This window comes from Astatotilapia calliptera, chromosome 3 (assembly GCF_964374335.1).
Source record: "Astatotilapia calliptera chromosome 3, fAstCal68.1, whole genome shotgun sequence".
Lineage (NCBI taxonomy): Eukaryota > Metazoa > Chordata > Actinopteri > Cichliformes > Cichlidae > Astatotilapia > Astatotilapia calliptera.
In genome coordinates, this window is record NC_137424.1 from 61,676,848 (window position 1) to 61,699,517 (window position 22,670).

General features: G+C 40.2%; 2 protein-coding genes and 1 long non-coding RNA gene across 4 annotated transcripts; all 3 read left to right on the top strand.

Annotated features, from left to right (window-relative positions):
- The first annotated feature begins 2,314 nt into the window (after nt 1–2,314).
- Nucleotides 2,315–13,822, top strand: LOC113028452 (uncharacterized). 2 transcript variants are annotated; one of them, XM_080293300.1, is made up of 6 exons: nt 2,315–2,452; nt 3,445–3,559; nt 5,725–6,066; nt 6,459–6,746; nt 7,203–7,352; nt 11,055–13,822. In XM_080293300.1, exons 2-6 carry the CDS (start codon nt 3,454–3,456, stop codon nt 13,133–13,135), a joined length of 2,967 nt encoding a protein of 988 aa, XP_080149426.1. In that variant the 5' UTR covers nt 2,315–2,452; nt 3,445–3,453; the 3' UTR covers nt 13,136–13,822. The 2 variants fall into 2 exon arrangements, with proteins under 2 accessions (XP_080149426.1, XP_080149430.1); XM_080293304.1 differs by lacking the exon at nt 2,315–2,452 and adding an exon at nt 2,463–2,611.
- Nucleotides 7,981–9,590, top strand: LOC145422030 (uncharacterized). Its single transcript, XM_080293230.1, has 2 exons — nt 7,981–7,997; nt 8,218–9,590. Exon 2 carries the CDS (start codon nt 8,403–8,405, stop codon nt 9,273–9,275), a length of 873 nt encoding a protein of 290 aa, XP_080149356.1. The 5' UTR covers nt 7,981–7,997; nt 8,218–8,402; the 3' UTR covers nt 9,276–9,590.
- A 4,642-nt stretch (nt 13,823–18,464) lies between the features above and the next one.
- LOC113009107 (uncharacterized) lies at nt 18,465–21,218 on the top strand. Its single transcript, XR_013906850.1, has 4 exons — nt 18,465–18,594; nt 19,193–19,244; nt 19,928–20,075; nt 20,331–21,218. It is a non-coding gene; the product is annotated as an uncharacterized LOC113009107 (long non-coding RNA).
- The last annotated feature ends 1,452 nt before the right edge of the window (nt 21,219–22,670 follow it).

The following is a 22,670-nucleotide window of genomic DNA, read 5'->3' on the forward strand; positions in this document are numbered from 1 at the left end:
GCACCATGTCTCTAATGATTAACCACAATGGTTCACTATTTCTCACAAAAATCACCAAAACGTGCATGAATCCCACTAATGATTCAATTCCTTATGGACTATAGATATGGGGTATAAGAAAACATGTGTGGATGACAACTGTAAAGTAATAAAGTGCTGGTTTGCTCTTCCACGAAGTTCTTGTGACATTTTGTACATGGTGTCAGAAGTAGTTGACGGTCATGTCTCAAAGCTGTAGTTGTAGCAGTGATGATGGCAACGTTTAATACATCTGATTTATTGGACTTCACTCAACCAGTGGAAGCAGTGTTTTAATCGCTTCTGAGTTTCTACTAAACTCAACCAAGAGGATTGTGATGTGTAAGTAAATACATGGTTATTGCAATGATGAAATAGGCAGAACCTATATTCAGTACTTTCACAATTAGAAGTTGAAATGAAGATGAAGATGAAAATGATCATTACTATAAGGTGGGGGTGAAGAAGTTTGATGAACACAAAAAGCTTCATAAGCGTGTGAATTTCCATCACCATTCCCAATGTCACAGTGAGAGCGTCGACGCCTTTGTTAGAAATCTCTGTCAGTCAGCAGAACATTGGGACTTTGGTGCCAAGAAAGATGAACAAATACAGGGTTGCATAGTCATCGGTATAGCAGACAATGAAGTGCGGCTGTAGATGGAGTAGATGGAGTCTGACTTAACCCAAGTATAATTCCCTCGAAGCACAGGCAGACACCAGTGGTTTTCTATCACTGGCTTATTTGAAGACTTCTCTCCAAAGCCACCATGAAAACTATACAGCATTAACAAAATAAAACTCAACGTAAAAAAAATAACACTGTACAACAAAACACGATAAATCAATAATTATCTCGTTGGCTGCATGCTGCAAAAAGGGAATTAGCCACCGCTCTTCTGAGGTTTCCTTTAACCGTGTGTAGTTAAAGCCCATTAAACACAACCTTCAATAAAGACCTTTCTTGCTGCACGCTTACATGTGTTTTTTCCTCCTTTATCCCCCAAAAAGGAAAGTAGTGCAACTTTTACGCTAGCTTGACTTTCAAAATAAAAGCACCAAAACTTTGACTACATAAAATAACAAAACATAAAGTCATGTACAGCTTAAACAATTTATAATGATGACATGGCCCTTGACAAGATAAAGAAATAATCCAAATTGTATACAATATCATCATGCCAACAGCTACACCTGGAGAGTGTATGTATATTGTGCAGGTTCTAGCTTACAATATAAAGCGTCGGGAGGACGAGAAGGACTGAAGACCACGAAGAGAACAATCTGAAATAATCAAACACGTGGAGTTAATATAGACTTTATAGCTAAGTGCAGTCGCAATGAACTTAGATTTATCTGGAGTGTGTTTGTGTTTCTCTGCTCTTACTGATGTTTGTTTTGTTGGACTCTGCAGGTGAAACTTTTGATGTGTCTCTGGTCCGCAGTCACTCCTGTGATGTTTGTTCATCTTGAGTGAGACAAATCCCACTCAAGATTCGTGTATAAAAGGGTTAAAAAAAAATCAAATATTTCACTGAACAATCTTAAATATATATTCACAAAATAATAGTCATTTAGAATATTTATTTTACCTGGTTAAAGTGATGTTTGCTCCTAAATCTCAGGACACAGCGTTTACACATTAGGACTGTAAGACATCCCCTTCATCTTTATTGTGTTTAATCTGGAAATGCCCAGCAACATCTGGCTTTTCGTTGTTTCTCACCACACATGAAGCATACTGCTAAAGCAGTTTCAGTGAAGGCAAATGACTCTGTCCACATAGCATCAAACCTTCTGTTTTCTTCACTTTTACTTTCTTGAATTTATCCATGGGTGACGTACCAGGGGTCGAAAAGCTCATGCCCGCAAGTTGTTACACATCGGAGGTTATGAATCTTCAAATTTAGAATTACATTTTAAAAACTAATGAACTACAATAAAAAAAAGTATTTTAATTAAGTACTATTATTTATTTTCCAAAGTCACAGGGAGCTGCAGCAGAAGGATGAAAGAGCCACATGCATCTCTGGAGCAGTGGGGTGCTGAAACCTGCTCTAGGGCATTAAGGCCAAAGTCAAAGAAGAAAAAAAATAGTCGTTTTGCTCACCTGGCACTTCATTGTTCACCTGTAATCGTGCAGCGCCACCACCTGGACAAAGATGAAACATGCCAAGTGATCAACTGTGATAGATGAAAAAAAGTTACTCATTTATTTATTTAAGTCTAACTATAATTTCTTTAAGCTGATTGAAGTCTACATTTAGCAAAATAAACATAGCAAGCAAACATTAATAATACGGAATACATTACAGCTTAAGGTGCGTTAATTCAGAAAAAAAAAAAAGAAGCAGGAAACACGGAAGCGCTCCTTATTCTCCAGGTGACCGGAAATAGCATTCCCTGAAATCACGCTGAGGACGCTCAGAAACAGGTATGCAGAAGCTTCAACAGATTTTGTACCTATACTAGGTCTTAGGCTCGGACTTTCTTGTGGGCTCATATAAATGAAGATAGTGGAGTGTGTCCCGTGGGAATGGCGGAATCTCCTCCACTTTCGAAATGATCTCGGTAGTGCGCAGATGAACGCCAGGTTTGAAAATTTATATATGAATGGTGACTTTAAAAAGCTTTAAACCTGCTTTTTTTCTGCTTTTCAGATGGTCTAATATTTCAAATAAACATTTGTCGGTATAAATCTGTTCTACACCGAATCGCTGTTGTATTGTAAATGATAGTGAAACTAAACTGAGTGCTGACTGCAGCAGGAAGGACAAAGACCTCAAACAGGAACGAAAAGTGTCATTTTTCTAGGATCTAGTGTAATGATTGAAATCCGAACTCAAACCAATCGCACAATTAATTTTCTCACCGTGATTATACTGCAGTTTATTTCTGTCGCTGCAAGTGAACTTGGAACTCTGTCGTCACGTGCAGCAGGGGGCGCCAACTCCCATTCTCTGAAAATCCCAAAATAATACAGTGAATCAGTCCCTCATAAGCAAAACCTTAAACAATTTTCATCTTGGTGGTGAAAGCTTCATGTTTCTTTTTCTTACAGGTTTTTTACAACTGCTTGGTTTCTTGAAACCTAACATTTTCTGTAAAACATGCAAAACATAAAACTCTTTTGGAAACAAGCACAAAACAACGTGTGTTAGTGAAAAACTATGACATTATTTTGTCAGAAATCCACATTCAGATTTTTATATGGCATATTATCTGAGGCCACACCCAATACATCTTATATAGCATTATACTGTGTATTGATCCATGTTATTGCTTCTAATCTCACTTTAAACCCAGACTCCAAGGTCGACCTCTGATGGTGATTAAGCTGATAAAATGATGTTTTCAGCATCTGTTAAACAGATTTTGGGTGCTGCAAACATATTCCTCACAATGCTTTTTCATTTCTACTTTCAGAATCAGACCATGCTCCATGTGAGAGCTGGACGAGACGTTATGGATCTGTTTGATCGGTGCAGCGTCCTGGTTTTCTACACAGCTGCTGTCTTTGCCCTGATACACCCATGCAGAGGTAAGTGAAACACATCAGTGTAACAGAGTTATTAATCATTTTTGTTGTGGATTTCCACAACAATGATTTGAAGTTTGAAGTTTTACATCCACCTGTTGGCCTAATAATGTAACTGTCTCCAGTCTGAATGTGGATGTACGTGAGCAATACTGAAATTCATATTTTAAAAATGCAGTCAGCAGTGACTTGGGAAATTGAGTGTCAGTTGCAATAAGATAATGCTACCAAGGCAGAAATGATTCATCAAGTAATTCAAATAATTACATTACAAAAAACCCTCAAGGCAAATTCTTTGCTTTGATGCTTTGTTTAATGCACAGCTCTGTAGTGTTCAGTCGTCACCATGTAAACCTGAGCATTTTACCCACAATTGTGCCTAAAAAAGTCCTGCATAAAAAAAAAAAAGCCTACACAGCTCCCAGTTTTTGAAAAAAAAAGATTGCTGATTCATCTTCATTGCAGCAGTGATGATGATGCTGTCATAGTTTAACGTGGGGTATGTCTACACTCACACCACAAAGAACAAGTAGGTGGGTGTTAAGGTTATCTAAGCACAAACCTTGCTGGAACGTTAAGACAACCAACTGCAGCCACAAAACAAGACACAAGACAGAGCTCTTCGTGTGACCACTCGCGAGGGGAGCCAACCGAGGTCAAGCCATTCCTTCCACCTGAACCAAGGCGAACTTGGGCTGGATCCCCCGTACCACTTCCCAAGAGTTCGCCCAAGATGATTGGCGCCAGGTGCCTCCTGGGAGAATTGTGGGCAGCAGTCCAACTAAGACATGAAACTGAACAGATATAAAGTGTTTGTTTTGCCATACCATATATCATAAAACAAGATGCGACCTTCCCATAAACTTCCCCCTCTTCCCAAACAACAGAAAGGAGTAAACGTCCTCCCATCTCATGTGGCACAGAGTGCACACAGAACCTTAACAGACCTAAATAAGGATGAGATATTTTATCAACATACAAACGATTATATATCTCTAAGCACAAATGACATTAAAACATTAACCTTCACAGTGGGGCCATTATCAAAATGGAGATGGTTTTCAGCAGCACAAAAGCTTACCATCTTTCCATCAAACACAGGGTGAACATAGTGATGGTAGGCTTGCTTTTTTTCACTGCAGCCACCACATGCTCCTTTATCCCTTTAAAGCCACTCCCCCCTCCCTGAAAAACCAAATAAATGATTTTATTCACTTTGATCTTTACCTGTCCTTGAGTTTATTTATTTTTGCATTTAAGAAAATGTTTTAATTTTTTTTTCAACTAAATTTCAATATGACAAGAAAATACAATCAGAGGGTTTTGACCATTTTTGGCAGATGTTTTAGTCATTGAGCAGTTCATCTTTGAAAGACCTATGTTTTTCTCCTTTGAATAGTTATTATGTCTCATAATAATATTATGAGACATAATAGACATAATATTATAATATTATGTCTCATGACTTCCAGCTTGACTACTACACTGAAAACTGAACAATGGTAGTTGAAGGTTTTGTCACACAGCTCAGACTTGTTGTAGAATTGACTTTGTGGCGGAAGTGTGGTCCCTGGCTCAGCTGTAGGGGAGGGGTGGTGCAGTGAGTCCAAGGGGCGGTGCCAGGGAGGTTGGAGGGACTGGTAGAGATGATTGATCTAATGAGGTTTTCCCTTTGTATAGAGGTTGAGGTTGGAGACCAGAGGAGTGTACAGACAGCTGAAAATCTGGCTGATGTGTGTGCCGAACCGGGAAGAGTCATATGAGTGGAAAATCAATAAAAACTCATAGTGCAACCAGAAGAACAGTGTGTGGGGTTGCAGTCCTTTACAGACTTGTTATTTAAAAAGGATAAAAAGTGATGGAAGTTAGTGTCAGAGGCGACAGTGGTCTTCTAATTTTTGGTTAGTCAAAAGACAGTGTGAGCAGGCGTCCCATGTAAAATTTGGGCTTAAATCCTTCAAATATTATGATTTTAGAAGCTGAACAAAGATGAAAGAAAAACAGTGTGCATGATGAACTTTGGTCTTTTAAAAGAGAATCTCTGGTTTTTCAAACACTTTTCAACAGCACTTGGTAAGCAGGCTGTAAAAAAAGTCTGGAAATCTAAGACACAATCCCGTTCTGTTACAGCAGCTTTGTGTCAATGGAAATATACTTCTTCTCTTCAGGTCAGTCAGAGGTTATTGGTCCTCTTCATCCAGTAGTGGCTTGGATTGGTGATGACATCATTTTGCCATGTAACCTGGACCCTGTTATGGATGCTTTGGACATGGCTGTGGAGTGGGCGAGACCTGACCTAAACCCCAGATTTGTCTTCGTGTGGCGTGATGGTGTGGAGCTGGAGTCTAAAAAACATCCGTCCTACACCAACAGAACATCTGTGTTCACAGACGAACTGAAGAATGGAAACATGTCACTGAAAATCTCCAAAGTCAAACTGTCTGATGAGGGAACGTACAGATGTTTTTTTCCAGAGTTAAATAAAGACACTACAGTTCAGCTTGTTGTTGGTAAGTGAAAATATTATGAGTGTAATTGCATTGGATTTTTAAAATAGTAGAACTTTTTCTTAAACTCTGATCCATAGGTTGACATTAGTGCTGTTTTAGTAGCTGCACAGCCTTCTTCTGTGGAAAAATGTCTTCTTTGCTGTTTTGGGAGGTAGGCTGTTAAACTGTGAATACTACACTACCCATTCGCCTTGGATGCATAAACTATATATACAAAAAAAATAAAGATATATTTTGGGTTTAATATTCAGAAGTGCATTCAGAAGAACCTCCAGACCATATTCAAGAGGTTTTTTATTTTGTTTTTTTGTTGCTGTTGTTGTATTTTTTTTTCTTTCTTTTTTAAAAAAATTACTAATAAACCAATGTCACCATCTGTTTTTGTTTTCCAGGTGCCGTCTCCTCACCTGTTATCAGCTTTGCAGGCCTCAATAAAACCATCAGTGGAGTGGTGTTACAGTGTGAGTGTGCAGGCTGGTATCCAGAGCCTGAGCTGCTGTGGTTGGACAGTGAGGGAAACCTCCTCTCTGCTGGACCTGCAGAGACCCTCAGAGGTCCTGATGACCTCTATACTGTCAGCAGCAGAGTGACTGTGGAGAAGAGACACAGCAACAACATCACCTGCAGAGTCCAACAGAAGAAAATAAGCCAGAGCAGAGAGACACACAGACATGTTCCAGGTAAATCGAATGTTTTATTTAATGGTTTGAATTTCATTTCTGTGAAGGGGAGGCAACTGTAACACTAAAGATCCAAGGAGTAGACATACTAAAAGTAGATTTTAAAAACTTGGGGACAACAATTCCAAGCAATGGAAAGTGGACAAGAGAGGTGAAGAAGAGAGAGCAGGCAGGGTGGAGACGAATGTCAATGTCTGCCATCCTTTGTGACAGAATGATAGCAACAAGAGTGAAAGGTAAAGTTTACTACATGGTTATGAGACCCAGAGACAGTGGCACTGACAAAAAGACATGAGGCAGAGGTGAAGATGTAAAGATTTAAATTGGAAGTGACCAAAATTAGAAACTGATACATCAGAGCAATAGCTCAGGTTGCTCTGATGTATCAAATGCATCAAAGAATGATATTTTACTAATTTGTAAACAATGAATTATGAATTGTTTTATTAATTTCAGATGATTTCTTCTTGGTCAGTCCTTCTGGTCCACCCAGTCGTCCAATCAGTAATCCAAATGTCACTGTTGCCTCGGCTGTCAGTGTTGCTGTTGTTCTTCTTCTAATTGGTGCAGTTTTCTTTGTATGGAAGTGGAGAAGAGGCAAATTCAGTAAGTCATTGTTTTTCTCTGAATGATGAATAATTGTGTTTTACCCTCGTAAATAATAATAATAATTATTATTATTTCTCATATAATCAATCAATCTATCAAAAAATGATTTTATGTGTTACTTCTAAAAATATTTCTGAGTCCAGTGTAAAAGATTTAAAGGGATCTATTAGAACAACAATCACCTGAAGAATAGAATTGTTGTCTTCTTGACCCTAAAAATGGTTCAGTTCCACAGAGTCTGCTCATCATTGTTTATTAGTAGAGAAACTCAAAATCCACCAACATTTCTAGTGTATTGTATTTGTTGGCTGTAAGAATGTATGTTGGCTTGAATGAATGAATGAAATAAAAGAAAAACATATTCAGAAAGTGTTACCAACTAGGAACCCACAGGAGGTAAACATTCCCCCAAAAAACTCCCAGTGCCGGTCCCATATTTCCATACTGGATCTGTTGAGGCTTGGATTAACAACAAGTGTCTCCAGAGCTGTTGATAAACATGATGCTCATGGAAACAGTGCTACTGTTGGTCTTGATGCATGCTCAATCATCCAGGAAAGTAAATCTCCAAAAGTTGATCCTGTTCATCTGGACGTAGCGTTTTGTGGGAGAAATGTTTCGTCACTGTTACGTTTTGGTGTTGTCGGTGTGTTGCTTTTGGCGTGACTGTTATGTGTTTCCTGTTTTACTTTGAAAGTCTGTGTTATCTTAGTGTTTTCAGTTTACGTTTCCCTGTCTCGTCAGGTCTAATTTGCCCCAGCTGTGTTTCCCTCCTGTTGTCCATTCCCTGATTGCCCTTCTATGTATTTAAGCCTTGTGTTTCAGTGTGTCATGGTCGCGATCTCCCCCGTGTTGTAAATAGTTTGGTGTGTTTGTTGTAAATAAATAGTCTGTTGTAAATAGTTGTGAATGGGTTTGTTAATATTTTCGTTTGAGACACCTTCGTTTTGGGATTTTGGTGGAGAGCTTTAGTTTTTTTCTCGTGTGTTTTGCCTTATTTTTATTTTCCTGCGTTGCACCCCGGTTGCCTAGGCCGGGGTGTAACATATGGGGGCTCGTCCGGGATCGCTGGAGGGTCCGAAGGAGGGACAGCTTCGGCCTTCTGTCTTCGCTGGAGGATCCGAGGGACCGCTCCAGCCTTCTGCAGCTGGTGGGCTGCGTGTCCGTGTGTGCAGCTGGTGGGCTGCGTGTCCGTGTGTGCAGCTGGTGGGCTGCGTGTCCGTGTGTGCAGCTGGTGGGCTGCTCATCCGCCTTCGCTGGAGCGTCCGAGGGACCGCTCCAGCCTTCATCCGCCTTCGCTGGATGGTCCGTGGGACCGCTCCAGCCTTCGTCGTCCGCTGGAGGGTCGGTGGGGCCGCTCCAGCCGTCATCAGCTTCGTCTGCCTTCGCTTCAGCCATCCGCCTTCGCTGGAGCGTCTGAGGGACCGCTCCAGCCTTCATCCGCCTCTGCTGGAGGGTCCGGGGGACCGCACCAGCCTTCGTCGTCTGCTGGAGGGTCCGTGGGACCGCTCCAGCCTCCATCAGCTTCGTCTGCCTTCATCCGCCTTCGCTGGGGGGAGGGTCCGTGGGACCGCCCCAGCCTTTGTCGTCGCTGGAGGGTCCGTGGGACCGCTCCAGCCTTCATCCGCCTTCGCTGGAGGGTCCGTGGGACCGCTCCAGCCTTCGTCGTCTGCTGGAGGGTCAGTGGGACCGCTCCAGCCTTCATCAGCTTCGTCTGCCTTCGCTGAGGGGAGGGTCCGTGGGACCGCCCCAGCCTTTGTCGTCGCTGGAGGGTCCGTGGGACCGCTCCAGCCTTCATCCGCCTTCGCTGGAGGGTCCGTGGGACTGCTCCAGCCTTCGTCGTCTGCTGGAGGGTCAGTGGGACCGCTCCAGCCTTCATCGGCTTCGTCTGTCTGGATCAAACTTTTCACTTGGTGTTAAATGTTTGATTTTTGGGTGGGGGGAACTGTTACGTTTTGGTGTTGTCGGTGTGTTGCTTTTGGCGTGACTGTTATGTGTTTCCTGTTTTACTTTGAAAGTCTGTGTTATCTTAGTGTTTTCAGTTTACGTTTCCCTGTCTCGTCAGGTCTAATTTGCCCCAGCTGTGTTTCCCTCCTGTTGTCCATTCCCTGATTGCCCTTCTATGTATTTAAGCCTTGTGTTTCAGTGTGTCATGGTCGCGATCTTCCCCCCCGTTGTAAATAGTTTGACGTCTGGTGTTTGGTGATGTAAATAAATGTGGTATTTTGCTTTAAATCTCGTTTTGGGATTATTTTTATTTTCCTTATTTTTATTTTCCTGCGTTGCACCCCGGTTGCCTAGGCCGGGGTGTAACAGTCACTCATCCAAGTGACTTCTTCAGTCTCAGCTGACTGCAGGTTTTCCCAATCTTGGGGTTTCTTCAGTGGGCTGGTTTCAGTCATTATGCAAATGTACTGTTTATAAAATTGGGGAAACCTGCAGTTAGCTGAGACTGAAGAAGTCACTTGGATAAGTGACGAAACATTTCTCCCCCATTAGTGAGGTATTGGCAGGTGCTTCATTCTTACTATGCCAGTAATTAATACAGATATGTTTATCCACAGTGTTGGGAAGGTTACTTTTAAAATGTATTCCACTACAGATTACAGATTACATGCCCCAAACAGTATCTTGTAACGTATTCTGTTACGTTACTCAATGAGAGTAACGTAACAGAATACTTTGGATTACTTAATATATTATCATGCTTTTTACAACTACATGCATGTACTATGGCTGTGTGATTTATTACTATTACTGAAGGATACTCGCCATACCAATACCAACTAGATTTTTAAATCTTAATATAAAATGAGTAACAGTAGGTGGACATTAGGTAAGGCTGCACTTTTTGCAGCGATCCCAGATAGAAACTATTCCGCGCGTATATAAAACAGGTCTGCGGCTCCGAACCGTAGTAAACGGACCTCTGGCTAATACGTCGTGTTCATGTCGGGCTCGTAGCCGAAAACTAGCTTTACTTTGTTGTCTGGGTCAACTTTGCTAGCAAGAGACAGAGAGAGGCTTTGAAAGGCTGCAGTCGAGTCTTAATAGCTTAGTTACAACTGGGCTACACTGACCATGAGGCTACATTCTTTAGGGCTGTGCCTGTAACACTCTGCCTATTGCCTTCATATTGAATAAGTTTTTGAACAATCACTTTTAAAAATATTTCTTCAGGTCATTATGCGGGCCGGAAGTAGAGGTGACATGAGACACAGACATTAGAGCCTCTTGATGAGTGTTTTGTTTGGTTTCCACGATGTGGAATTACCAAAAATAGAGAGGACATAGCCTAACATATGAAACTGGAAAATACCGCCGTGTAATCCATTTATTTCAACAGAGTAACTGTATTCTGAATACCAACTTTTTAAATGGTAACTGTAGCGGAATACAGTTACTCATATTGTGTATTTTAAAAATGTAACGGTGGTACGTGTATTGTGTTACTCCCCAACACTGGTGATGTCTGTCACTGTTTCTGTGCATCCGCAAGGCAAACAGTTGGTTGTAATCTGTCAATTCACCACTAGATGGCACTAAATCTCAATTACTGCTCATTTATTGAGGTTGCTTCAAATACTTTAATGTGTAATTTATTTATTTTTTCTCACTTTTACCCATTTACAAAAAAACAACAAGAACTTTGTTTCATATTGTTCTTCATCCATTTCTCCTGCTTCTTTTATTTGACAGAAAAAAAGAAGAGTGAGGAGGATGGAGCTGAACAGGCCAGGAAGAAAAACACGATCAACTCTAAAAACAGTGGGATGCCAGTGGTGGAAGAACAAAGCAAACCACTCATGACAGGAAGAGAAGAAGATGATGATGTGGACAGCAGAGAAGACCAAAGACATGAAGATGACAGAGAAACCAAACAAGATGAGTTTGTTTTAGAAACAGAACAAATAAAGAACATAAACAGTCCACAAGAAAAGAGAATAAATCAATCTACTGTTAATGACAAAGAGTCTTTGATTACAATAGAAAAAGAAACAAAAGAAGAACAGGAAGTGACAGGAAGAGAAGAAGAAGATGATGTGGACAACAGAGAAGAGAAAAACTTTAAATCGGAAAGAGAAACACAACACGATGTTCATGAGACAGAAAGGGAGCAAGGAAGGGACACTGAGAGTCCACAAGAAAGGCGAATAAATCCATCTACTGTTAATGACAAAGAGTCTTTGATTAAGATGGAACACCAAACACAGGATATGACAGGAAGAGAAGAAAAGGATGATGTGAACAACAGTGGAAAGAAAAAGAGACAAAAGAAAATGGTCATGAAAAAAACCAAAAAGAAACAGAGCAAAGACATGGACGCTGACAGTTCAGAAACAAAAACATCTGCTGTGACTAAACCTGAGCCTCAGTTTAAAATGAAACAAGAAACACATGAAGAACAGAGCAGGAGAGGAAGACATGAAACACATAATGTGGACACCAGAGAGCAGAGAAGTAAAGATGGAGAAACACAACAAAATCAGCCTGTGACAGAAACAGTTCAAATAAGGGACACTGACAGGCCAGAAGAAAAGAGAATAAATCCATTAACTGTTAGTGACAAAGAGTCTTTGGTTACAGTAGAAACACAAGACATGACAGGAAGAGAAGAAAAGGAAAAAGAGACACAACGAAATGATCATGATAAAAAACAAAAACAGGAAGAAACAGAGCAAAGAAGCAACACCGACAGTCCAGGAACAAAAACATCTGCTGTGACTGTGAATGAGCCTCAGTTTGAAATGAAACAAGAAACACATGAAGAACCACGGAGAGAAAAAGAGACACAACAAGAGCAGCTTGTAGAAAAAAGACAGATGGAGAGAAATGTGGACATAAAAGAGTCAGAAACGGAGAAAAAGAGAGCAGAGGAAAACAGTGGTGAAGTAAACAATCTTTATTCTGTGTTTATGGCACAGAAGGAGACACAGAGAGAAAAACTGGAGGCAGAACAACAGAGAGAGGAAAACCAGAGGAAGCTTCAACCAGAGACACGAAGGGAAAGAGAGAAAGATGAGAAGGAACTGAAAATAAGGAAAGACAATAAAAACCAACCAGAGGAACAGAGGGGTCAGACAGAAAGCATGATTTCATCAGTCCAAGTTCCACTGGATACACATCTGAAAATACAAGGACAAAACCACAAGAAACAACCAGAGGAAACATGTCAACAGAGCCCAGAACAAATCAGAGAGCAGCCAGAGAAACTGAGAGGAGCAGAGAGGAAAGAAGGAGCTCAGGGAAAGAAGCTGGAGGTTAATGAAGGGCTCAGATCTGAGGAAACAAAGAGGAAGGACAAGGAGAGAGAAAAACTACAACTCCCACATGAAGGAGAGCTGCAGGCGGAGCAACAAGTGAACGTAAATGAAAAACAGCAGCTGGAAGAATCTGTCAGTCTCACAGAGAGAGTCGTCTGTGTGGAAGAAAAACAGGAGGAGGAGCCGATGCAACGAACATGTGATTTTGATCAAAAGAATAACCAGAGTAGACATCGTCCAAATGCACTGAAACTGAATGAGGGCAAGAAACGGAAATTTGAGGAAGAAGCAAGCAAGCATCAGAATTTTAAAAAGCCAAAAAAGGATGTGAAAAAACAAAATGATTATCATATGAATGTTGATGATGCAGCTCACAGTCAATATGCTGCAACATCACAATCGTATGAACCCATGCAATGGACCAAAGATCAGCAGATGCTGTCAGTTCAAACAGAACCACAAGAATGTCTGAAAGAAAAGGATGAAGATCTGCAGGATCAGATGGAGGTGGATTAACATTAAGGCCTTCAGTTTTCAGCAGTTATAGACAGAAAACAGAAAGATCAGCTCAGGAGAAGCAAATTCCTTTTTCTTTTTATGTTTGTACTCTGATCAGGAGCCACAGAGAGGAAGAAGATACATGAGGAAAATAGATCATTGGAGAAAGACATGCAGTGTTGAAATGAAAAAGCTGATTATCCATTGGAGGATGGAGCTCAAATTAAATATGATAAGTTGTATCTTGGGCGGAACGGTGGTTAGCACTGTTGCCGTACAGCAAGAAGGTCCTGAGTTCAATTCCACCATCAGGCCGGGGTCTTTCTGTGTGGACTTGGCATGTTCGCCCCTGTGTTTGCATGGGTTCCCTCCGGGTACTCTGGCTTCCTCCCACAGTGCAAAGACATTCAGCTGGGATAGGCTCCAGTACCCTCCGCGGTCCTGAAAAGGATAAGCGGAAGCAAATGGAAGTTGTATCTCACAGAACGAAGATGGAGTTTATGTCAAAAAGAAAAATGAGTGGAACTGGAACTTTCAGCACTAGCTGACTTTAAATAACTTTTATTTTTTGTAAACATATATTCATTTCTGCTCATAGTGACTGTAATGTGGTGTTATTTACAGCTTCTTACCAGTGATTAACAGTCTGAGTGCCATGATGCATCGTTCAATGTAATAAAACCACTTTTCACCTTAAAAGGTTAATGTGGTGAAGAGTCCTGTTTTTAATTTAAATCACAGCCTTCTGAACAAATCCAAGATTTTAAAACAATTTTCACCAGACTTAACATTTGCTTCTAGGGTTCAATCTGAAATTATGGTTAAATGAGTGTTAGGAAAAAGGTGTTGTACTTAGTTGATGGTAAACTTATATTCATGAGACTTAAAAATGCATTAATGTTACAGAATCTCCTCACAAAGTGGAAGATGTAGCAGTGACTCAAGGGGAAACACTGGTAATAGAAAACCTCATCCTAACAATGTTCAGACTTGAAAAAAAGCTAGAATGCTTCTGTTTGCTCCCTATGTAACCCACCCATATGAGTATGTGCACGACCTCCATAAGGGGAACGAGGAGCCTTGAGAAGAACAGACTCTACTCAATGAAGGAAGCCACCTGGCGGAACAAGATAATGACAACATCCTGGGAGGGCTGCACTCACATCATATAACCGCACACATCGTATAACTACGCTTGCACAACACACTTTGTAACCATATATAGTAATTTTTCTTAGTTAAAACAGCAACAAGCTTTATGAATATTTATGTGTGTAAACAATAAAAACGACCTGCACAGGGGAAGCAAGTTGAAGTGGGTTGGAGACAAGTGCTTCCTCTCGCGAGTGAAAACTTGAGCTCTGTGTGACCTTTTTCCTGAGTGAGTTTTGGTTTATCCAGCAGTATCAGGGGTAAAACTAACAAATGATTTTTATACCATAGCTTCAGTTTCACAAAAAGCTCATTGCAGCTCACCAGCCTCATAAGGAAAGACAATTTAGTCTTTCAACAGCCTCCAGATGACATATTGTCATTAACTCTGGTGATCCTCACACTGTTCATCCAGTTTCATTCAATTCAAGTTTAAAAATGTCTTACAGTTTATTTTGTGACCAAATGGCTGAACCCCCCCCCCCCCTCCCCCCAAAACGTCAGTTTCAGTTGTCCTTTGTTTTTTTGCCATAGTTTTCTTATGGTTGCTTGCTAAAACATCATCTTTACATTTTTGTACTTCTTACTGGGATATTTAATATTCCCTGTGGTTTAGGAGGAGCACTGTCACATCCACTCATACTGTCTAATAAGGTGTTCTTGACCAAAATATTGAACCAAAAATGTTCCTGAAGGTGAGAATCATGTCCTGCATGGTTCCTCACTGACGTTGGTCCACATGTGTTGTTAACAGCTGAATAAGAGCACTTCAGTTAAGTAATTTTACATTTAGTTATATTCAGGAAATAGAGTGTAAGTATTGCCATTACATGTAATATTTTCTCACTGCAAATCAGTGAGGTGTTGAATAAAATGTTGAGTTGTTATTGCTGAAGACTTAAAAATGCATATAAACTGCAAATACTTTTTGAATAGATTTTTATATCCTCATAAGTTTGCCTAATGTTTGTTTCAAAATTCACCAGCCTGACAACAGGCAAAGCAGCTACACGTATTTCAACCTGTGAAATACGTGTAGCTGCAGTTAAAAGAGTTTGTGAGTTTGTTAGAATAGAATAGAATAGAATAGAATGCCTTTAATGTCACTATACAGTTGTACAATGAGATACAGAGCATCTCCTACTCAGTGCAAACATGCTGGGGGGGGGGGGGGGCACAGTTCTGCAGCGCTATATACATATGGATAGTATTAACAGAGGGAAAAGATATATATATATAGTAATATGTAATAAATAGTGTTATGTATATACAGTTGGGTTATTGCACATAGAATTGGTATTGCACAGTGGTCCATAGAGGAAGTGGGGAGAAAAGGAAAAGAAAAAAAAAGAAGGGGGGGGGGGGGGGGGCTGTGTTATCTGTGCATGTGTGAGTTCAGGGTGGTTATGGCTTTGGGGAAGAAACTGTTTTTGAGTCTGTGGGTTTTTGTGTTGATACACCTGTAGCGCTTCTCTGAGGGAAGCAGGCTGAACATGTTGAAGCCAGGGTGGGAGCTGTCCTTGATGATGTTTGCTGCTCTGCTGAGGCAGCGGGAGGAATAGATGTCCATCAGGGACGGGAGAGGGCGGCCGATGATCTTTTGTGCTGTCTTGACCACACTTTGAAGCCTCACTCTATCCGCCTTGGTGCAGCTGCCGTACCATACTGTGATGCAGCAGGTTAGGAGGCTCTCAATGGACGAGCGGTAGAAGGTCAGCAGCAGGTTGGAGTTCAGCTTGTACTTCCTGAGGACTCATTTCATGATTACCGGTGTGAGGTCCACAGGGTGGTAATCATTCAGGCTGGAGATGGGAGACTTCTTCGGCATCTTGGCTGATTTTAGACAGGATAGGATGGCTGCCTGATCCAGTGAGAGGTTGAAGAGTCTGGTGAAGATGAGGGTGAGCTGATGTGCGCATGCTCTTAGTACCTTGCCAGGTACTCTGTCTGGACCGGCTGCCATCGTGGGGTTCACTGCTAGGAGGACACGTCTGACATCTTGCTCCGTTACAGTGAGTGAAGCGGTGCAGGAACCAGGTGAGGATGAGGATGGGAGCAGAGCTGAGGCAGATGAGTGCTGCTGTTGTGGTGTTTCAAAGCGGGCGAAGAAGCTGTTTATTTCCTCTGCCAGCTGCACACTCAGGTTTTCTGTTTCCGCTGTGCTGCCTCTGTGGTTGATGATGTCTTGCATTCCCTGCCACACCTCCCGTGTGTTGTTGCTGGACAGACTCGATGTTTCTTTTGTGGTCTGACTTGCTTTTTTAATCCCCCTTTTCAGGTCAGCTTGAGCAGAGCTCTGTCACCTGACCTGAAGGCGGCATCGCGGGCTTTGAGGAGTGAGCGGACCTCGCTGGTCATCCAGGGTTTTTGGTTTGGGAAAACCCGAATGCTTTTGTCCACAGTCACATTTGCAGTACAGAACTTGATGTAGTCCAGTACTGATCCTGTGAAAGTTTCTAGGTCCTGTTGTTCAGATATGTCCCAGTCTTTCTCTGTGAAGCAGTCCTGTAGTTTGGAGAGAGCATTTTCAGGCCAGGCTGTAACCGTCTTTGTGGTGGGCCTGGCACTGTGCCTGAGGGGGGTGTAGGCTGGGGAGAGCAGGAGGGAGAGGTGGTCAGATTGACCGAGATGGGGGAGGGGTATGGCTCTATATGCATGCTTGATGTTGGAGTAAACATGATCTAGAGTGTTTTCTCCTCTGGTGGGACATTTGACATGCTGATAGAACTTTGGAAGTACAGTCTTTATGTTGGCCTTATTAAAGTCACCTGCAATTATGTGAACACCGTCAGATATAAGATTTGGGGAAAGCTGCAGTCAGCTGAGACTGAAGAAGTCACTTGGATGAGTGATGAAACGTTTCTCCCACAAAACGCTACGTCCAGATGAACAGAATCAACTTTTGGAAACCTTGAACACATTGCTTTACCAGCTACTGTGATTACTATAAATACGATTTCTTGTGGTATTTTTGTATGTCACAGCCTTTGGAAAATTCTGGATGTCCGCATTATTTATGGGTCTGCCAAAGGGGTGACAGGGTTGTTCTGTGTCTGCTGGTCAGTCTTTGGTCCAGATTAGTGCACGTCAACAACCATTTGATGGATAAAGTCAGAGTTTGTTGATTCCAGAGAACTGTCTTCTTGCTTTATATTTGTGGTTTAAAGAAAACCAGGAGATTAAATGCCAAGGTGATTTATTTATTTGTTCTCCAACATCCTCAGGTTTAAATTGCTTAAAGTGCTTTTCATTACTTAATGACCAAATCTCATCAAAAAAAAATGGTAATGTCCTATTCAAGAAATGTTTTCACTGTGACATACACTGTAAAAAAGATCCGTATATTTAACAGTGAAAGACAGGAAAAATACGACAGGAAAAACCTGTTAACTATAAAACAGTTTAAAACTGTTGATTTGATGTGAAATTGCCGTAAATAAAGAAATGTAGAAAAACCGTAATATGTACATTTTTTCTCTCTGAAAAAAATACATAAACCTACTGTAAATCACTCTTGCATAGTTTTTTTAACGGAAGATTCCAATAAAGTTTAGAACAGGCAAACACAATTTTTTTTACATTTATTTATTGAAAAAAAATACAGGTTTTAATTGCTGAATGTAAGCATGGTTGTGCTGGTAATGGATACATGCTGTAATATGACTTTGTGATTTTTGCATTAATTTCACATAATAATAATAATGGATTAGATAGCGGTTTTCAAGAAGCCCAAAGCACTTTACATTAAATCCATTCTTGATTCATAGCACCTTTAATACAGCACATTCATATAACAGGTACATATGTCCCAAGATCTTTATACTAGAAATGTATTAGGGCAATTTTTGGATGTAGTTTTTGTAAAGAATATGGGATGTAGCTGTTAAATCTACATTCTGTTGAACTCAATAAACCATGAGTTTAAAATGTAAAAGCTAACAACAACTTGAGAGACCTACAGCTAATGATAGACATACTATATTATTGAGTGAATTCATATAATCCCAAAAGTGTTAAAACAATAATCTGTTGTCTGTTCTATTTATTCATAGTTAATTATCATATGAAGAAAAAAGATTTTAAAAGCACCTCCTCCCAAAACTAGGCGTTTTCCCCTGACGTTTAGAGCACAGTTTCACATCAAGGCGCCTGATTTCAAACGGGCCAATCAGCGCACTGCGTCAGGCTCCACCGCAGATAACGTCTGTACAGCTCCACACAAGTTTTGCTTTGGACTATGGCAGCACGCTATCTTCATTTTCGTGGACTTGTTTCTCTTTTTTTTTTAATTTAACGTCTGCCACAGCTCGTCTTCAGTTACTACGGTAAGAAAATAATCCAACTTGGTTTATTTATCGACAGCATTGTGTTGCAGGCAGTGAAGGCACAAATGATAAATTTACGTTAGCTTTAGCTCGTTTCTAGCATTAGCGTTAGCTACATCAGGCTGAAAAGAGCCTTGCAAAACCAGCAGTGCGCGTTTTGAGACGTGTTTTGGAGATGGGTGTATTAATGGAAACCGTCTAATTAGTATAGCTATGTTTGAATGCTTTGTCTAAATGCGGCCTGGATGTTCCCGCCTTGTTTGACATCCGGCTGAAGCTTTAAGTTAGCTAGCCTCGCAGCTGTGTCATATTGACTATGTATTTTTGCAGCATATGTGGAGAATCGGTTCAGTCCGTGAAAGCTTATGTTTTGCATTGCAGACTGCATCGTAATGAACCCCGGTGTATTTTTAAATGTGTTGAAGTAAGTTGTAAGCAGGTGTTTTCTGGATATGCTGCTTTAAAGTCTCACTTCTACCGCCACCACACTGGTACCGCAACTGTTTCTCAGAATGCTACCTTAATGGGTTTGAATTGCACTGTCTCACTTTGTGAATGCCAATGTGAGGGAACTAAAGCTTTGATTGCTCACTTACAGGAACCCATAGAAGAGGGACGGCATGTAACTTGTCCAGTGAGAGGATGCCAAAGTGAGTTCTCTGTAAAATCTACATTTACCTCCCATATGTCTAGAAAACACAAACGTTAGGAAAATGTGATTTGTGGTTTAAACAAAGATACTCAAGAGAGTCCATTTACAAGTGCCACCATACAGGAAGGTGCCAGTGTATCAGATATAGAAGACCCTGGTATGGATGGGTCTAATTTCAGTGACCTGTATCTCAGACATGTATGTATGTTTTACATTAAACTACAGGGACAGCATCTTCTGCCAGCATCTACCATTCAAACCATTGTTGAAGAAATACAAAATATACATGAATTGGGACAGATGTATACATTGAATAGACTAAGGTCACTTCTAAAAGATATGTCCGTTTCAGATGAAGACATAAAAATCTGTGACACAGTAAAACAATCTGACTTGTTCTCAGCTTGTCACACATGGCCCCTGAGAACTGCTTATTCAAGAGTCCAGTGCTTTAAAGATGTGTTCAAGTATGTTGAACCCAGAAAAGTGTTTTTGGGCAGGGACGAGAACAGGATGGAGAGATTTGCCTATTGTGTTCCTCTGCTAAATATTTTGAAGGGTATGCTGGAATCAAGTTTATGGCAAGGTCTCATATCAGTGAATCCTAATAATGTTTCAAGACCAGATGTTCTCAGGGACTGTTGTGATGGTAACGTGTTTGTGTCAAACAAATTTTTTCAGGAAAATCCACATTGACTCAAGCTGGTTCTATACCAGGATGCATTTGAAGTAGTGAACCCACTTGGTTCTGCCAAAAAGAAGCACAAGGTTTTGGCTGTGTACTTCTCTCTACTCAACATCCCACTAACACCCTTCATCATTGTTTGCGGTAAGCTGAAAGAGCAAAATTCAACTTTTTTTTTTTCTGTTGTAACTGCCACGTTCTTGTACTCTTGGCTTGTTTAGTTTCATGTTCTGTTGCTTCCTCACTAATACACTGGATAACACAACCATATAAGTTCAACTAGTAACATAGCTCATCCTATGATCCATGTAACAAGTATCTCTGTATTTCTATATATGACTGACATTAAAGCTGTTGTTATTAAAGTTTTTAATTTGTTGTTGTTGTTTTAATTCTCAGGTTCCTCCTGCTTCGCTGCTGAGACATTCATGTTGAGCATTGACAAGAAGACTGTCAACGACCGCATCACAACCTCACCTCTGCTATCTGCCTAATGTTTGGCAGTTACTACTGCTTTAACATACACTACCCTGTAGAACTACGATCAACACTGGAGTTCCTTCAACGGTAAAATTTATTTTATTATGGATTTATTTTTGTGCTTTTCAAACTTGGCCATTTGATATCCCACCTCAGGTTGTTAATTTCCTCAATCTCTCTCGCCCTTTTTTCATGAAGGTGTTTCTTTTCCATAAATCCTGAGAGAGGCACCAAGGTTGAATCCAAGAAGAAAAAAGTGTTCTCAGTCAATCCCAGAGTCCTCACTCTCATCTCAGACATTGCTGACCATGAGTGGATCTAGTCCTACCCCTCTTGTTTGAGACAAAGTGATAAAGGTATACTATGTTACATACTCTACAGATGTTCTGTTTTTGAAACAATTGTTACATTTCTGATTGTGAGTGGGAAGTTTAACAATGTGAAGTTTTACTAGACACAATTTGTAAAAGTACATGGTCTACTTTTGATTCACTGTTTTATATCTGAAAAATGTATCTGATAAAAATGTGGTAAACCTGCGATTTTGTTTCTTGGATTTTAATTTTCCCAGTTTTAAAGATATTTGTATTCCAATAGTGTAAAAGTATGCTGCATGTACATTGCTGGCATTTTGTAGTTATCAAAAAATTTGCAGTTGAAGTTCTCAAAACAAGTGTAAAGTTTTTGTTTGTTACCTGATGCAGTTTTAAGATGTACATTTTCAGGTTTACTGCTCAGTTCTGTGTGCAAAATATGCGGGTGTAAACTTGTTCCTGTAATTTCTTCAATTCAGATTTTCTTTCAATTATAGAAAAAATGTTTAATTCTCTATATTTGTATTTGGATAATTTAAAAAAGTCAAGATTCTACGTGTACTGACATTTATGTAGTGAGAACAGCACCAAAACACTTAAAGGTGTCTGAATTGTCTGCTAAAGGTAATGTGAAGTATAATGTGTGCTCAACTTACAGCACTGGTTTTGCACAGTTTGAACAGAACTTGTAAGAATTCTGTGATTCCTCACTGTTACTGTCATGGAGAGAACTAGTAACTATTTGTGATTTGTTGAGTACAAATGTAAATGTTTGATGTTCAAAACATCAAAGATGTTAAATAAAATACTTTTTTGGAAATTTAAGGTGGACATTTAGTAATTTGAATAAAATCATGGTTTGTGTATTAAGCTCACAGAGTAGAACACTTAAGAGCACTCTAGTCTAAAAACGGTTACAGAATAAAATTTTATTTTATTATTTTTTTGATAGTTAATTTTACAGGGAAAAAATGTTGTGTTTTCTGGCACAAACTTTATTTTATATGTTATTTTCATGTTAATTCTAGGGAAAAACATTATTTTTTCTTCAAGTTAAAACATTTTCTTCTACGGTAAAATATTGACCCTAGCACTGTTTTTAACCGTAAAATCAACAATAACAATACGTTGTTACCGTTAAAGAAGAAAATGTTTCACCCGTAATTTTACGGTAGATTTCTGGCAACCACAGCTGCCAGCGTTTTACTGTAAAATCTACAGTTTTTTTTTTTTTTTTTTTTAACAGTGTACTGAACCAACATACTAGCCATATAACATAAAACCTCAGCATGTCAGCATTGTCATTATTCACGTATTGTTATGCTAACATTACTTGTAAGGTGTATTGCCACAGCAACAATTATAGTAAATGGCCTGTATTTGTGTAGCGCCTTACTAGTCCCTAAGGACCCCAAAGCGCTTTACATATCCAGTCATCCACCCATTCACACACTGGTGATGGCAGCTACATTGTAGCCACAGCCACCCTGGGGCGCACTGACAGAGACGAGTGTCCTAAAAAGCTTAACTTGAGGAAAAATGGGAACCATGGAAGCTGATCCCATTTAACATTTGATAACATTTTGTACTGTAACAGGACACCACAGTCTAAAGCAGTGTCATTCCAGTGAAACAGGAAACTGATCAGAACTTGAGATAAAGAAGTGAAGCAGCTGTTATTACACTGTTATTACACTGAATGAACTGAATATTTGTGGTGACCTCATGCTGTCATTATACATAAACCTGCTTGTGTTTCAGAACATAAATACTTCTATTCTTTTGTTTTCTCTTTTCTTAGATTAGATCAGTGAAGGTTAGAAAAGCTAACTGATAGGTTTGTAGTTTGAACCTATTCGCTGGAACGGTCAAGACAATTTAATTACACAGCAAAAGCAAGACACAAGTAGGCAAAGTTCTTCATGTTACTTATGCATGAGGGAGA

Excerpts from the sequence above, each read along its gene's own strand:
- LOC113028452 (XM_080293300.1), top strand. The coding sequence starts at position 3,454 with ATGCTCCATGTGAGAGCTGGACGAGACGTTATGGATCTGTTTGATCGG. Across the intron at positions 3,560-5,724 it reads CCTGATACACCCATGCAGAG|GTCAGTCAGAGGTTATTGGT; the intron begins GTAAGTGAAACA and ends TCTTCTCTTCAG. Across the intron at positions 7,353-11,054 it reads GTGGAGAAGAGGCAAATTCA|AAAAAAAGAAGAGTGAGGAG; the intron begins GTAAGTCATTGT and ends TTTATTTGACAG.
- LOC145422030 (XM_080293230.1), top strand. The coding sequence starts at position 8,403 with ATGGGGGCTCGTCCGGGATCGCTGGAGGGTCCGAAGGAGGGACAGCTT.